The 15,629-nt window shown below is 39.7% G+C and overlaps 1 protein-coding gene across 4 annotated transcripts in view; it reads left to right on the plus strand.

Annotated features, from left to right (window-relative positions):
* Positions 1 to 15,629, plus strand: part of PLEKHB2 (pleckstrin homology domain containing B2) — a 42,505-nt gene that overhangs the window by 12,480 nt on the left and 14,396 nt on the right. For 3 of the 4 annotated variants that reach the window (XM_019837894.3, XM_003990664.6, XM_023259196.2), the window contains 4 exons: positions 5,139 to 5,291; positions 6,571 to 6,673; positions 12,455 to 12,494; positions 13,988 to 14,077. In XM_019837894.3, the coding sequence (XP_019693453.1) occupies positions 5,139 to 5,291; positions 6,571 to 6,673; positions 12,455 to 12,494; positions 13,988 to 14,077 (386 nt within the window). Of the gene's footprint in view, positions 1 to 146; positions 224 to 5,138; positions 5,292 to 6,570; positions 6,674 to 12,454; positions 12,495 to 13,987; positions 14,078 to 15,629 lie in introns of all 4 variants that reach the window. The other variant, XM_045033555.1, reaches the window with a different exon arrangement.

Below are 15,629 nucleotides of genomic sequence, written 5' to 3' on the forward strand. Positions count from 1 at the left end.
ATATTGTTGCTCTGGATTTTCTCTTTGAAATTTTACAGCTCTGTGAGCTGTGTTTCTGTTCACACAGAGTTCTTTCTTGGTTGCTGCCTTGACAGAAACCAGAGAATGGTGGTAATCCCTGCTGGTTTTTCTCTTTTTCTCACTAGCATGCTGTATTATTCATGGCTGACCTGAGGCCCTGCTTGAATGTAACCAAGCTGAGCTCTGATATATTAGCATGGAGGTACTGCTCTTTTTGCGGGAAATACCTGTCTTGTCTGGGGATTGAACAGTGACTAAGATTCTGAAGTACTGGAGACTTTAATTATAGGGATGAAGATTAGACCTGAGGGAATGAGTTTATTTAAAGAAGGTCTTTTGGATCTCCAAAAGGACTCTGCAGAATAGACTCAATTCTTTATGGAGTTGAATTCACATTCTTAGACTCATCTGTGTGTGTGATGATCTTTCATATACTGTCTGTTCATCTCTGAGACTGCCACTAGAAGTAGAATTCATGGTGTGTTCTGGAGCAGGGAGAACTGACTGCTCATTGAAGAAGGAGTAAACAGATTATTCTGCTGTTCTTCTAGAAACAGCAGAGTTAAGGGAAAAGTGACATCATTTATGACTCAAGAAAAAACCTGAGCTGTAGTTTACACTCTTTATTGTTGAGATACAAATTTCTGTATGGGGGATACTTTTAGAACTTAGCTAAAATGGAGACTAACTGTGAAGAATGGACTGCATACCTTTAGATGGTTTATAAAAGCTATTATTTGTGAAGCTTGTTTGTGACCCTGTTATAAAGATTTTACATATATTATGTAATCACAACAGCTCTTCTAGTAGAAGAAATTGGATTTCAGTGATAATTGGTAACTTGGTAACACAGGGTAGCAAACCTGTATTCAGACGCAGGACTGTCATTTCAACATTGACACACTTTCTACCAGGAGAGAAGCTTTCAGCTTATTTGTCCTGTCACTAGTTCTGCATTCCCAGACCTGGAGCTGAACCAGGTGTCCTTCAAGGTCTGTGACAGTTCTGTATTCTAAGAATAGAGAGAGCCATTACAATGTTGGCTTTAAAAAGAAAGTCCTGGCGTATTGGAGCCTAGCCCCAGGCTTTGTGTAAGTTTTCTTGTTTTGGATTTTGTGATCCTATCCTTCCCTAAATTGTCAGGGTATGAAGAGAGCCTTGCTCAGACCTTGAGGATATATGTGCCTTCCTTTCCTGGCCCTTTGGATGTCCTCTGGTTTTCTCCTTAGGCTTTACTGCGCCCTTGACTGAGGGCAGTCTCCCTGTCAGCGTAAGTGAACAGTGACCATTTTGACAATTGTTTTTTGCTCCCTCTCCCCACCCATCAGTGCCTAGCATGATGACGTACATAAAATAGATGTCTTTTAAATAAGTTGTATAGACTTTTCCAGTGTCCTGGTCCATGACAATCTCAAATCCGTATATTCAGAAGATTTACTCCATTTCCCCATCTGCCAATGTGTGGGTTGATTTTCCTTCTTTGAAAAAGCAGAACTATCAATCACAATAAAATAAAATGAGGTGAAATGCATTATATTCACTGGGTAGCAGAGGTACACAGATAATTACATGTTTGCAAAGAGGTCTCCCAGGCTCCTTTTCTTGCCATTGCCACATAGACCCTTAGGACCCCTGGGCTCTGGAGGACGCTTAATTTGGGAATCTGCAGTCAGGGCTTCGGTGGCAGGTGAAATATTTGGGTAGAACTCTCTAACCCAATGATTCCACCTGTCTCTGTTTTGGTGGCTCTCTTGGGTAGTTTCTGTATAGCTCAGGGGCTGCCAATCACATGGATGCTAATGTTACTTATTTATCAGTTTGGGCCAGTGCTGTGGATGCCCCTCTCAGCAAGGAGGGTACCTGATAGTGGTAAAAAGTTTGGAAGGCTGATGTGTTGCCTATTTGGTTAACACTGGTAGCAGCCACAGGAGCATAAGGAGAGGTACACAGAATGGGATTTGTGCATGATGGCCACCAACAACAGAGTGGGATCTATGGGAACAAAGGATATAGTACTTAGTGTCTGGGTGTGAGGAAAGGGTAGGAGTGACTTGGCCTTTTAGTTTTCCCTTCTCGCTGACAGAGATATTTGAGTTTTATGAAGTTGAGTGCCTAGCCCTACAAATGACAGGATGAATTCCTTAAACTGAAAGGGACATGTGAGGTAGTAGTAGGGATGCACACAGGATGGGGGTCAGCGTCCTGGTTGTGGGTGCCTCCAGTGTCTGAGCCACCCTCCCACACCCATGGGCTTTAAGGGAAGGTGAATTTAGAGAAGAATAGATGTGAAAGCCCTTAAAGAAAAAGAAAAACATTTTCCCTAAAGTGGAAGGTACTATTGTTATCTGTATATAGAGACTTCACAGTGCCATGTTTTCTGAACAGTCTAGCAAAGTTAAATAGTACTGGGAAAGTTTTGAGAAGATAAAATATTAGATGTTCATTTTCTATTTAAAAAATGTTTTTAAAAACAGTTGACACAATTAGTTTCAGGTATATAACTCTATTATATATATATATGCTGTGCTCCCCACAAGTGTAGCTACCATGTGTCCCCATACATCACTATTACAGTGTCATTGACTTTACTCCTTATGCTGTGCCTTTTATTCCAGTGACTGACTCATTTCATATATTTTTTTTAGATTCCACATGTGAGTGGAATCATATGGTATTTGTCTTTATCAATCTGATTTATTTCATTTAACATAATACCTTCTAGGTCCATTCATGTCATTGCAAGAGGCACAGTCTCCTTTTTTTATAACTGTAATATTTCTTTGTATATAAACATTACATCTTCCTTTTCATGTTTGTCCATGGACACTTCGCAACTTAACGTTGCTTCCCTGTCTTGGCTATTGCAAGTAACGCTGTAGTAAACATAGAGGTGCGTGTATCTTTTTGAGTGAGTGTTTTTGTTTTGTTTGTGTAAATACCCAGTAGAATTATTGGACTATATTGTCTTTTTATTTTTAATTTTTTGGGGAACTTCAATAACGTTTTCTGTAGTGACTGTACCAATATACATTCCCACCGTGTACAAGGGTTCCTTTTTCTCTGCATCCTCACCAGTGCTTGTTAACAAAATCAAGGTTTTATTGAACTTTTTTTTGAAAATTTGGGCCTATTAATTTAGCAGCATTCTTAGTATCTTTAGCGTGAGCTGCATGTAGCCTTGGTACAGCACGGGTGTTTGTGCCATTGGAGTCTGCTTTCTTTTTCTTTTCTTTCTCTTCTCTTCTCTTCTCTTCTCTTCTCTTCTCTTCTCTTCTCTTCTCTTCTCTTCTCTTTTTTTAATTTACATCCAAGTTAGCATATAATGCAGCAGTGGTTTCAGAAGTAGATTCCTTAATGCCCCTTACCCATTTAGCTCATCCCCCCTCCCACAACCCCTCCAGTAACCCTCTGTTTGTTCTTCATATTTAAGAGTCTCTTATGTTTTGTCCCCCTCCCTGTTTTTATATTATTTTTGCTTCTCTTTCCTTATATTTATCTGTTTTGTATCTTAAAGTCCTCATATGAGTGAAGTCATATATATTTGTCTTTCTCTGACTAATTTCGCTTAGCATAATACCCTATAGTTCCATCCACGTAGTTGCAAATGGCAAGATTTCATTCTTTTTGATTGCCGAGGAATACTCCATTGTATATATATATATACGCCACATCTTTATCCCTTCATCCGTCGATGGACATTTGGGTTCTTTCCATGCTTCAGCTATTGTTGATAGTGCTGCTATAAACATTGGGGTGCATGTGCCCCTTCGAAACAGCACACCTGTATCCCTTGGATAAATACCTAGTAGTGCAATTGCTGGGTTGTAGGGTAGTTCTATTTCTAACTTTTTTTTTTTTTTTAATTTTTTTTTTTTCAACGTTTATTTATTTTTGGGACAGAGAGAGACAGAGCATGAACGGGGGAGGGGCAGAGAGAGAGGGAGACACAGAATCGGAAACAGGCTCCAGGCTCTGAGCCATCAGCCCAGAGCCCGACGCGGGGCTCGAACTCACGGACCGCGAGATCGTGACCTGGCTGAAGTCGGACGCTTAACCGACTGCGCCACCCAGGCGCCCCTATTTCTAACTTTTTTGAGGAACCTCTGTACTGTTTTTCAGAGTGGCTGCATCAGTTTGCATTCCCACCAGCATTGCAAAAGAGATCCTCTTTCTCTGCATCCTTGCCAACATCTGTTGTTGCCTGAGTTGTTAATGTTAGCTATTCTGACTGGTGTGAAGTAGTATCTCATTGTGGTTTGATTTGTATTTCCCTGATGATGAGTGATGTTGAGCATTTTTTCATGTGTCGGTTGGCCACCTGGATGTCTTCTTTGGAGAGGTGTCTATTCATGTCTTTTGCCCATTTCTTCACTGGATTGATTTTTGGGTGTTGAGTTTTGATAAGTTCTTTATAGATTTTGGATACTAACCCTTTATCTGATATGTCATTTGCAAACATCTTCTTCCATTCCGTCCGTTGCCTTTTAGTTTTGCTATTGTTTCCTTAGCTGTGCAGAAGCTTTTTATTTTGATTAGGTCCCGATAGTTCATTTTTGCTTTTGTTTCCCTTGCCTCTGGAGATGTGTTGAGTAAGAAGTTGCTGTGGCCAAGATCAAAGAGGTTTTTTGCCTGCTTTCTCCTCGAGGATTTTGATGGCTTCCTGTCTTATATTTAGGTCTTTCATCCATTTTGAGTTTATTTTTGTGTATGGTCTAAGAAAGTTGTCCAGGCTCATTCTTCTGCATGTCGCTGTCCAGTTTTCCCTGCACCACTTGCTGAAGAGACTGTCTTTATTCCATTGGATATTCTTTCCTCCTTTGTCAAAGATTAGTTGGCCATGTGCTTGTGGGTCCGTTTCTGGGTTCTCTGTTCTTTTCCATTGATCTGAGTGTCTGTTCTTGTGCTGGTACCATGCTGTCTTGAGGACTACAGCTTTGTAATACAGCTTGAAGTCCAAGCAATCTGCTTTCATCTCTATTTTGATGTAGTGCTCTGGGCATTTGTATGCAGGTATACTTATGGGGCCAGAGGAAAGTTTCCTGTTTCTGTTACCTGTGGGTTAGAGGATAAAGTCCTTACTGTTTTAGCGTAAAGCAAATCTCTCTCATTTTTTTCAGGTACTATTTTGAAGCGTTGGAAGAAGAATTGGTTTGACCTGTGGTCAGATGGTCACCTGATCTATTATGATGACCAAACTCGGCAGAGTGTTGAGGATAAGGTCCACATGCCGGTGGACTGCATCAACATCCGCATGGGGCACGAGTGTCGGGGTAAGTGAAAGTGAGTCTGTTGTGGTCGGCTTCTGTCCTCTACCTTTCCCCATTCTTGGTGGGAATTGAATCCTCTTTCTTACTTATTTTGCTTTCATTAGCAGACCAAAGAAGGGTTTCATTTGGGAGGTAACCACGGTGGACACCTAGATACTTGAATCATGAATCATATGATTGGGGCAGATTGAATTTTCTCATCTGAATTAAACCCAGCAGTTCACATTCCTTGTTGTCCCATGGAGAAGGTGGGGAAACAGAGTTCTGGGATCCCCAGGAAGAATGGAACCAACATAGGCAGTATAGGTTTTGTGACTCGGAACGGGCATCTTACTGATGACAACATCAGTCAGTTACTTAAAAATCCATGATACTTTGGTTTTTGGAGTTATCCCTTATATTCATTTTAAGGGAACAGATTTTTAATAAGTATAGACTTAGATTTTTAATTTTTAAAGCGACAACATGAGTGGAGAAGGGACAGAGAGAGAGAGGGAGAGAGAGAATCCCAAGCAGGCTCCACACTACCAGCACAAAGCCTGATGTGGGGCTTGAACTCACGAACCATGAGATTATGACCAGAGCTGAAATCAAGAGTTGGACACTTAACTGACTGAGCCACCCAGGCACCCCTCTATTTCTAATTAATGGCATTTATAGACTTCCCTGTTTATTAGCTCTGTTTCTGTTTGGAATAAAGAATCTGTTTTAGTAAACATTGATGTTTGAAACATCCTGCTCTTACATAATAGGTTTTGAATTAAAGAGTCACAAGTGGCATATGTGCCTGTAGTAAGTATTGGTATTGTAACATCTTACTCCTACATGTTAGGTCTTGAAACACCAGTGTCCATGGGCCAGCTGTTGAAATCTACCTAAACCAAGCTCAAATATCATAGACCTTATTTCTTGGTACACAGATACTTTAAAAATATGATTTTCACTTTTAAAGCAGTGATCCAGTTTAGTGTTTCCTGTGAATAAAAGCAGTAAGTATTCTGTTACCTGATGCTTTGGAACACTTTTCATTGTGTGGGGTTTATTCTTGTAATATCTGGGCTCTTCTGTACATCTCCATATGTGAGTTGCCTTTTAGAAGGAACCTAAGTTTAATTGGAACAGAGTTGTGATTTATGTGCTTGGTTCTGTGGAGCAGGACAAAGATGTTTTGTAATTGGAATGTTCTGAAGTACTGGTCTTTTGCTTATCCGAGCTGTTAGGTAAGAATAAATCTTGAAAAAAAACTATGTAAATATTTCTTTATTCTACTTATGTTTCATAGATATTCAGCCTCCAGATGGGAAGTCAAAAGACTGTATGCTGCAGATTGTTTGCCGAGATGGGAAAACTATCAGTCTTTGTGCAGAAAGCACAGATGATTGTTTGTAAGTTTGGGTTTTTTTTATGTGTATAATTTAAAAAGTGTCCTGTTTTATTTCCAGTTATCAGGAAGGGAGAAGCATGAGAATGGAGTTTTCTTTCAGGCATCAGAATAAGTGACTGAGAGGATGTGTGAAAGAAATGTAACAGGGCCTTGTTCCATCTCTAATAACTCTGGTCCTAGTTTCTGTGTCTGGGCAAGCTGTCCGGGCAAGATCCCCGTTATAGTGGGAATGACAGGAGGTATTAGCATGTAGTCATTCTGCACGTGCTCTTTTTTCTTCTCTAGATGCACATTGGGTAATGGGTGTAGTTGAATGGGTTCTTAGAGCTTGTTCTTTTTATGTAAATGTCTTTTTAAAAAGCACGGACAGATGTATTATGAAGTCTTTCCCTTCCTTTGATGGTTCTTATTCCATCTGCCTTCTCTGAAGAAGGGATATGGAGCCAACACTGATTAAATTAAATTTGGGGGGTGGGGTGGAAGAGTTTTTTTTCTTTCTGGCCACTCTGTGTCACTCCCATGAGTAAATTCTGGACATTGTGAGAGTTCACTAACAGATTATTGTGATTTTCATTTATATTAAAACATTCATATGTAAGTGGCATTTTCATATAATCCAGAGAAGTTTGTCAGAGTGCCTGCTCTGCATTTCACATACATGTTCCTCTTCAATATAAACATTTATTCCATGCTAAACTCTAGAGTTTATATTAAATCCCATCCGGAGCTACTTTTTTACACTCTTCTTTTATCAGTGAATCTTCAGTGATACTTTCTGGAAGAGATACTGCTTTCCAATAGACTGATGGAGAAATGACTGCATGTCCAGCCAGTTTGCTACTTTTTTTATAAATCGGGTTTATATATTATTAGTATCTAACAATTTAAACATGCATTTTGAACACTCACTTGGCCCTACGCACTGTGCTAACTGGTTTATATATGGTATTTAATGCTCACCATATCTTACAAGGTAGATGCTGTTCTTGTTACAAGAAATTTAGGTTTGGGGTGCCTATGTGGCTCAGTCAGTTAAGCATTTGACTTTGGCTCAGGCCATGGTCTCATGGTTCATAAGTTCAAGCCCACATTGGGCTCTGCACTGACGGTGTGGAGCCTGCCTGGGATTCTCCCTCTCCCTTTCTCTTTGCCCCTCCTCCACTTACATGTCTGTGCTCTTTTCAAAATAAGGAAATAAACTTAAAAAAAAAAAAAAAAAAAACAGAAACAGGCTTAGGTTAATTTCCTATATCACTTTTTTAATGCTCCTATAATAAATCATCCTGAGGTTAGTGGCTTCAAACAGTACAAATTTATGATTACATTTCTGGAGGTCAAGAGTCCAACCATTGTTGGTTGGGCCATGATCCCTTCTAGAGGCTCTAGGGCACAATCTGTTTCTTTGCCTTTTCCAGCTTCTAGAGGCTTTCTGGTTTCTTGGCTTCTGGGCTGAGCCCTTCTCTTGTGGTCATCTCTTTGGTTCTTTGCAGCTGGGGAAGGTTATATGCTTTTAAGGACTTAATGAATAGTTTGGGCCAACATGGATAATCCAGGGTAATCTCACTATCTCAAGGTCCTTAATTTGAATTCTATCTGTAGAGTCTCTTTCCCCTGTGAAGTAACATTCACAGGTTTTGGGGATTAGGAGGTGGACATCATTCTGCTTACCATACTTCCCAAGAGTTTAGAGCTAGTAGAATAGACTGAGGATTTGAACCTTTGTCTCCAGAGCTGCTGTGGAGCTGTGCTCTACTGTACACTAAGGTGTCAAATGGAATGTTCTTTTAAGTAGTGGAAAAAATATCTGGAATTAGCAGTAGTTAAACCAGTGATGTTTATGACCTCAATAAATGTGAATTGGTTAAATTTCCCTTAAAAAAAGTAAGATCTGAGATTGGGTAAAAAATACAGAGTATAACTTGTCTATTAACAAGAAACAAACTTGAAATAAAGTGAGAATGCTAATAGAGTAAAGAATAGGAGAATGTTAGTTTGCTGTGGGCCACAAACTGGGTGCCTTAAAACAACAAATGTATTCCCTCAGTTTTGGAAGCTAAGAGTCTGAGCTCAATGTGTCAGCAGAGCCATGTTCCCTCTGAGACCTTTCAGTAGAACCCTTCCTGCCTCCTCCTAGTTTGGGTTGTGGCTGGTAATTCTTGGCATTCCTTAGCTTGCCACTGAATCAGTCCAATCTCTGCCTTTTGTTTCTCAGATTCCACAGATGAGTGAAATAATATGATGTTTGTCTTTCTCTGACTGGCTTATTTCACTTAGCATTATACTCTCTAGATCCATATATGTATATATGTTTATATATACACATACACATATATACACCACATGTTCTTTATCCATCTATTGCTAGACACCTGGGCTGTTGTTTGGTCACTAAATGCTGCAATAAACATAGGGGTGCATGTATCTTTTCATATTCTTTGGGTAAATTACTCAGTAGTGCGATTATGGAATTATACAGTGGTTCCATTTGAATTTTTTTCCTCTTTTTTTAAAAAGAATTTAAAAAAATTATTTTTGAGAGAAGGAGAGAGAGTATGAGTTGGGGAGGGGCAGAGAGTGGGACAGAGGATCAGAAGCAGACTCTGTGCTGACAGCAGAGAGCCCAATGTGAGGCTCAAACTCAACAAACCGTGAGATCATGACCTCAGCTGAAAATTGAGAGTTGAATACTCAATCAACTGAGCCACCCAGGCACTCCTCCATTTTGAATTTTTGAGGAATCTCCATATTGTTTTCCACAGTGGCTACACTAGTTTGCGTTCCTGCCTACAGTGCACAAGGGTTCCTTCTTCACATCTTTGCCAACACTTACTGTTTCTTGTGTTGTTTTTAGCCATTCTGACAGGTGTGATGTGATATCTCGTTAAAGTTTTGATTTGCATTTCCCTGATGATGAGGGATGTTGAGCATCTTTTCATGTGTCTGTTGGCCATCTGGATGTCTTTGGAGAAATGTCTGTTCACATCTTCTGCCCATTTAAAAAAACTTTTTTTTTTTTTTTTTTTAACATTTATTCATTTTTGAGAGACAGAGACAGCGTGCGAGCAGGGGAGGGGCAAGAGAGAGAACGAAACACAGAATCCGAAGCAGGCTCCAGACTCTCTCAGCACAGAGTTCGATGCGGGGCTCAAATCCATGAACCATGGGATCATGACCTAAACTGAAGTCAGATGCTTAACTGATTGAGCCACCCAGGTGCCCCTCTTCTGCCCATTTTTTAATTGGATTATTTTTTGGGGGTGTTGAGTTTGGTAAGTTTTTTATATATTTTGTATACTAACCTTGCATTGGATATATACCATTTGCAAATATCTTCTCCCATTCAGTAGGTAGTTTTGTTGGTTGCTTCCTTTACTGTGGGAAAGCTTTTTGTTTTGATGGAGTCCTAATAGTTAATTTTTGCTTTTGTTTCCCTTGCCTTAGGAGTCCTATCAAGAAAGAAATTGCCATGGCCAGTGTCAGAGAAATTACTGCCTGTGTTCTGCTCTAGAATTTTTATGGTTTCAGGTCTCACATTTAGGTCCTGAATCCATTTCATTTTTGTGTATGGTGTAAGAAAATGGTCCAGTATCAGGAAAAAGCATTGGTTTTGGCAGTGAATTTTTGAATATGACACCAAAAGTGCAAGCAGCAAAGGAAAAGGAAACACATGGGATTATATCAAACAGTAAAACTTTTAAAAAAATATTTAGTTAAAAAAATTTTTTTTTAAGTTTATTTATTTTGAGAGAGAGAGAGAGGGAGAGAGAGAATCCCAAGTAGGCTCCACACTGTCAGCACAGAGCGTGGCTTGGGGCTTGATCCCTTGAACCGTGAGATCATGACCTGAGCTGAACTCAAGAGTCAGACACTTAACTGACTGAGCCACCCATGCACCCCAAACTGTAAAGCTTCTGCACAGCAAAAGAAACCCATTGGTAAAATGAAAAGGCATCATATGGAATGGGAGAAATTATTTGTAAACCATCCACACGATAAGGGTTTAGTATTCAGAATATATAAGAATTTGTATAACTTCATAGCAAAAAACTACAATTTTTAAAAATGGGCAGAGGACTTGAGTAGATACTTTTCTAAAGACGTACAAATGGCCATAGGTATGGGGAAAGATGCTCAACCTCAGTAATCACCAGGAAAGGCAAAACAAAATCATAATGAGATTACCTCACATCTCTTAGAATGGCTGTTGTCAAAAAGACAAAAAGGTAAATGTTGTGAGGATGTAGAGATAAGGGAGCCCTGTGCATTGTTGGCAGGAATGTAAATTGGTATAAGCCACTATGGGTACATTATGGACGTTCCTCAAAAAAACTGAAAGTAGAACCATCATATGATGTAGCAATTCCCTTCTGGATATATGTCTTAAAGGAAATGAAATCCTTATCTTGAAGAGATTTCTGCATCCACATGTTCACTGCAGCATTATTCATAGTATCCAAGACATGAAACAGCCTAAGCAGTTGTTGATGGATGATAGATAAGGAAAATGTGATACACACACACACACACACACACACACACACACACACCACATACATTGAATATTATTCAATTAAGGAAAAAAGAAGGAAATCCTGTGTTTTGCAACAATATGGATGGGCCTTGAGGGCATTGTGCTAAATGAAATAAGTAAAACAGAGAAAGACAATTACTATATGTCTCACTTGTAGAATCTAAAAAAGCCAAATTCCTAGAAAAAGATAGTAAAATGAATGGTGGTTGGGGGAAATGGGGAGATGTTGGTCAAAGTATACAAACTTCCAGCTATATGATGACTAAGTTCTGGGCATCTAGTTATGTAGTATTGTGATTATAATTAGCAAATACTTGTTACATGCTTGAACAAGTTAAGGGACTAGGTTTTAAGTGTTATGATCAGAAATAATAAGTAATTATGTGAGGGGATGAAGGTATGAATCATATTGTCATCATTTTGCATCAAATCATTACATTGCATACTATAAACTTACATGTAATATGTCAATTTCTCAAGCTGGCAAAAAAGTACTAGGACTGTTTTCAATCACAAAAAAATTGCTGACAATCTGAATCTCTTATCATGGAACATTATGTAGCCATTAAAAAAATGCAGTTGGTATTATGCTAAGTGAAATAAGTCAGGCAGAGAAAGACAGATACCATATGTTTTCACTCATGTGGATCTTCAGAAACTTAGCAGAAGACCATGGGGGAGGGGAAGGGGAAAAAACAGAGAGGGAGGGAGGCAAACCATAAGAGATTCTTAAATATTGAGAACAAACTGAGGGTTGATGGGGGATGGGGGAGAGGGGAAAGTGGGTGATGGGCATTGAGGAGGGCATCTGTTGGGATGAGCACTGGGTGTTGTATGGAAACCAATTTGAAAATCAATTAATTTAAATAATAAAATCCCAGAATCAATCAATAAGTCAATAAATTAAAATGCGGTAGATCTGTGTGTGTGACATGAACTGACAAAGCAAGTTGCAGTAGAGTTAAACATGGTGCATTTTTTTTATACTTACTAAAGAGTAAAGCAAAAACTGTATAGTAATAGAGTATGCTTTAAATACTATATAGTGTATGCGCCACAGATACATATTGTTTCGCATATTGTGTATTGTGCAGATTTCAGATGATTTGATTGAGTGGGTCTTGGGGTAAGGACAGAAGGCCTGTTCTTGAAACAAACTTTTCCAGAAATTTTGATGCTGACACAGGTTTGAGAATCCTTGAGGTAGATGTTGGATTGCCTTAAGTAAGCATCCCTTTTTCTTTTCTCCAGGGCCTGGAAATTTACACTGCAGGATTCCAGGACAAACACAGTAAGTTGCTAAGGGCAATCACCTGTAACGTTTTTGCCTTGTCTTGCTGTAACAAATGGGATGATAGGGGATTAAGAAAGGGAAATGGGGATGGGTTCCTTGACCGTCCAGCCATGGCTGAGCACTCATAGCTGGTCAGGGCACCTTTTACTGATATGAGAGTAAGCTAGATTTTGCCAAACCTTTTAAGGCAGGAGGATCCCTGCCAATACAGGCAACACTGGTCCTAATATTATCTTCCAGAAGTGTCTGTATCTCAGAAAGTTTTGCAGCACTTTGAATTCTGCTGTAGTTTACAGAGAAGGCTCAAAAAGGACCAGAGTCCATTCATGGCACCCCAGCTTTGTGAAACAAGCATTTTGGGGACTTGTGCTTGATTCTAGTTCTGCTTCTGACCTTAGGAAGTCACTGAGACAGTAAACCCCATTTGTAGGGGTCTAATGCCATTTTTGTGTCCGAGAATCAAGGCAACTTCCTCTGCAGGAAGCATTTTTATTCTTCAGATAGGATTTTATTTTTCCCTATAAAGGTAGGAAAAGAAAAAGGTAGATGAAGCTTATAAAATAATTTGTACAGGTAGGAAAAGTAAAAAAGACTTAATATCCAAATGTCATTGTTTCCTACTCTGTTAGCCCAAGACAGTTCTTCCTGTAAGCCTACTGTGCAACTCCAGTTGGCTTTTCTTTCACAAAAATCTTGGCTGAAATTAGTGTTAATGATCCATACTGTTGGGGCTAAGATCCCAAGATGATTCTTTGCATGGATTTATTATTATTTTTTTAAGTTTATTTTTTTATTTTGAGAGAGAGAGAGAGAGAGAGAGCACGCGCACGCGCATGTGCTCACAGGGAGGGGCAGAGAGAGAGGAAGAGAGAATCCCAGGCAGGCTCTGTGCACCATCAGCGTGGAGCCAGACATGGGGCTCAAACCCACGAGAACCATGAGATCATGGCCTGAGCTGAAATCAAGTGTCAGATGCTTAACTGACTGAGCCACCCAGGTGCTCCTGGAATTTTTTTTAAAAGAGTACATAGATTTTTCTTTTTCCACTGGGGAGTAATTTAATGAAGGAATTTTTTTTAGTCCAAGAAGCAGGCTGTGTGTGTAGGACAATCCCTGACTGCTGTGTTTTCAGATTGTAGGATTTATATTTAACAGAAGGGTTGTTGAGAGTAGTGCCACATCTTTGAAAAGGCCTGGATAATGGTAGACTCTGGCCTCCTTAGGCAGTGAGAGCTCCATTCCTGCCTTCTGCAGATGGCTGAGGAGGACAGCCTCCTCCCGAATTCAGAGGACAGGAGAGTGCAAGATTAGAGGGGGTTGTGGGGAGATACTCTTGTTGTTCACTGCTTTTCAGAGACCTGTTGTATTTGCTGTTCTAATTTTTAAAATTTTGCTGAATAGAAAGGATATGTATGCGTACAGAATCATGAGAGCCTGTATATGGTTGCTTTGTGACAGAAAGCTGTTTTTCATTCTCTCTCCTCTCATAGGCTTATGTTGGCTCAGAAGTCCTGTATGATGAGACAGCTGTGGCTTCTTCCCCTCCTCCTTACACAGCCTATGCTGCACCAACCCCTGAGGTAGGGAGCAAATCTTGGTGTTTTGGAATCCAAGTTTTAGGGAGGTTGGGGTCTCTGTGCTACTCTCCTCCCCACCCCTCCCAACTGTGCTACTCTCCTTTTTAAGAAACAAAACAAAAAAAAACCCTTGAACCAGTATCAGAGAAATTAAAAATGCACTCAACCGTTTTCTTTAAACTTTTTAAAAAACAGATTATTGTCATTGTTTGCTTTCATAAAATAAAGCTATTGCTTTATAATCTCCATGTTTACATTTTGTTTTTAAGATAGGCCTGATAATGATTCATGTTTTTTTTTTTTTATTAAAAAAAATGGTTTTTTTAATGTTTATTTGTTTTTGAGAAAGGGAGAGAGACAGAGTGTGCGTGGGGGAGGAGCAGAGAGAAAGGGAGACACAGAATCTGATGCAGGCTCCAGACTCTGAGCTGTCAGTGCAGAGCCTGACACGGGGCTCGAACCCACAAACCATGAGATCATGACCTGAGCCAAAGTCGGACACTTAACCGGCTGAGCCACCCAGGCACCCCTTTAATTAAAAAAAAAAAAAAAAAAGTTAACATTTATTTATTATTGAGAGACAGAGCATGAGCAGGGGAGGGGCAGAGAGAGGAGGAGACACAGAATCCGAAGCAGGCTCCAGACCCTGAGCTGTCCGCACAGAGCCCGACGCGGGACTCGAACTCACAAACCGTGAGATCATGACCTGAGCCGAAATCAAGAGTCAGATGCTTAACTGAGCTACCCAGGAGCCCTACTTTTTTTTACTTTGAAAAAACAAAACTTAAGAAAAAAATCACATATCAAATACCTTAGTAGTATCTCCTAGTTAGATGTGTTAAGTGTTCAGTGCTACATATAGAAGTCTCTGTTGTGGGAGGGACTTCTGTTTTGTTTTGCTTTTTTAACTTTTAATAATTATAGATTTACAGGAAGTTCCAAAAATAATATGGAAAGATCTCATGTACTCCTCATTCAGCTCCTCAGTTGTTACATGTTACATGAAATCAAAACCAGGAATTTGAAATTGGCAAAATGTTTATGTCTGGTTTTGTGTCATTTTATCATATGTGTAGATACGTGTAACCAGCCCTTCAGTCAAGATATAAAACTGTTGATAAAATCTTCCAGCTACACCCTTACATAGTTATACCCTCATTCCCCTAACTCCCATCAACCACTGATTGGTTGATTTGTTCTCTGTCTGTATAATTTTGTTATTTCCACAATGTTATATAAATAGAATCATACAGCATGTGATCTTTTAAAAAAAATTTTTTTAATGTTTATTTAATTTTTGAGACAGAGAGAGATAGAACATGAACGGGGGGGTGGGGGGTGGGGGGGGTGGGTGGGTCAGAGAGACAGAGAGACACAGAATCCCAAGATGGCTCCAGGCTCCGAGCTGTCAGCACAGAGCCCGACATGGGGCTTGAACCCACAAACCGTGAGATCATGACCTGAATGGAAGTCGGATGCTTAACCGACTGAGCTATCCAGGCACCCCTGATCTTTTTGAGTTTGATGTTTTTCACTTAGTACAGTTCCCTTGAGA

This window comes from Felis catus, chromosome C1, assembly GCF_018350175.1.
Source record: "Felis catus isolate Fca126 chromosome C1, F.catus_Fca126_mat1.0, whole genome shotgun sequence".
Lineage (NCBI taxonomy): Eukaryota > Metazoa > Chordata > Mammalia > Carnivora > Felidae > Felis > Felis catus.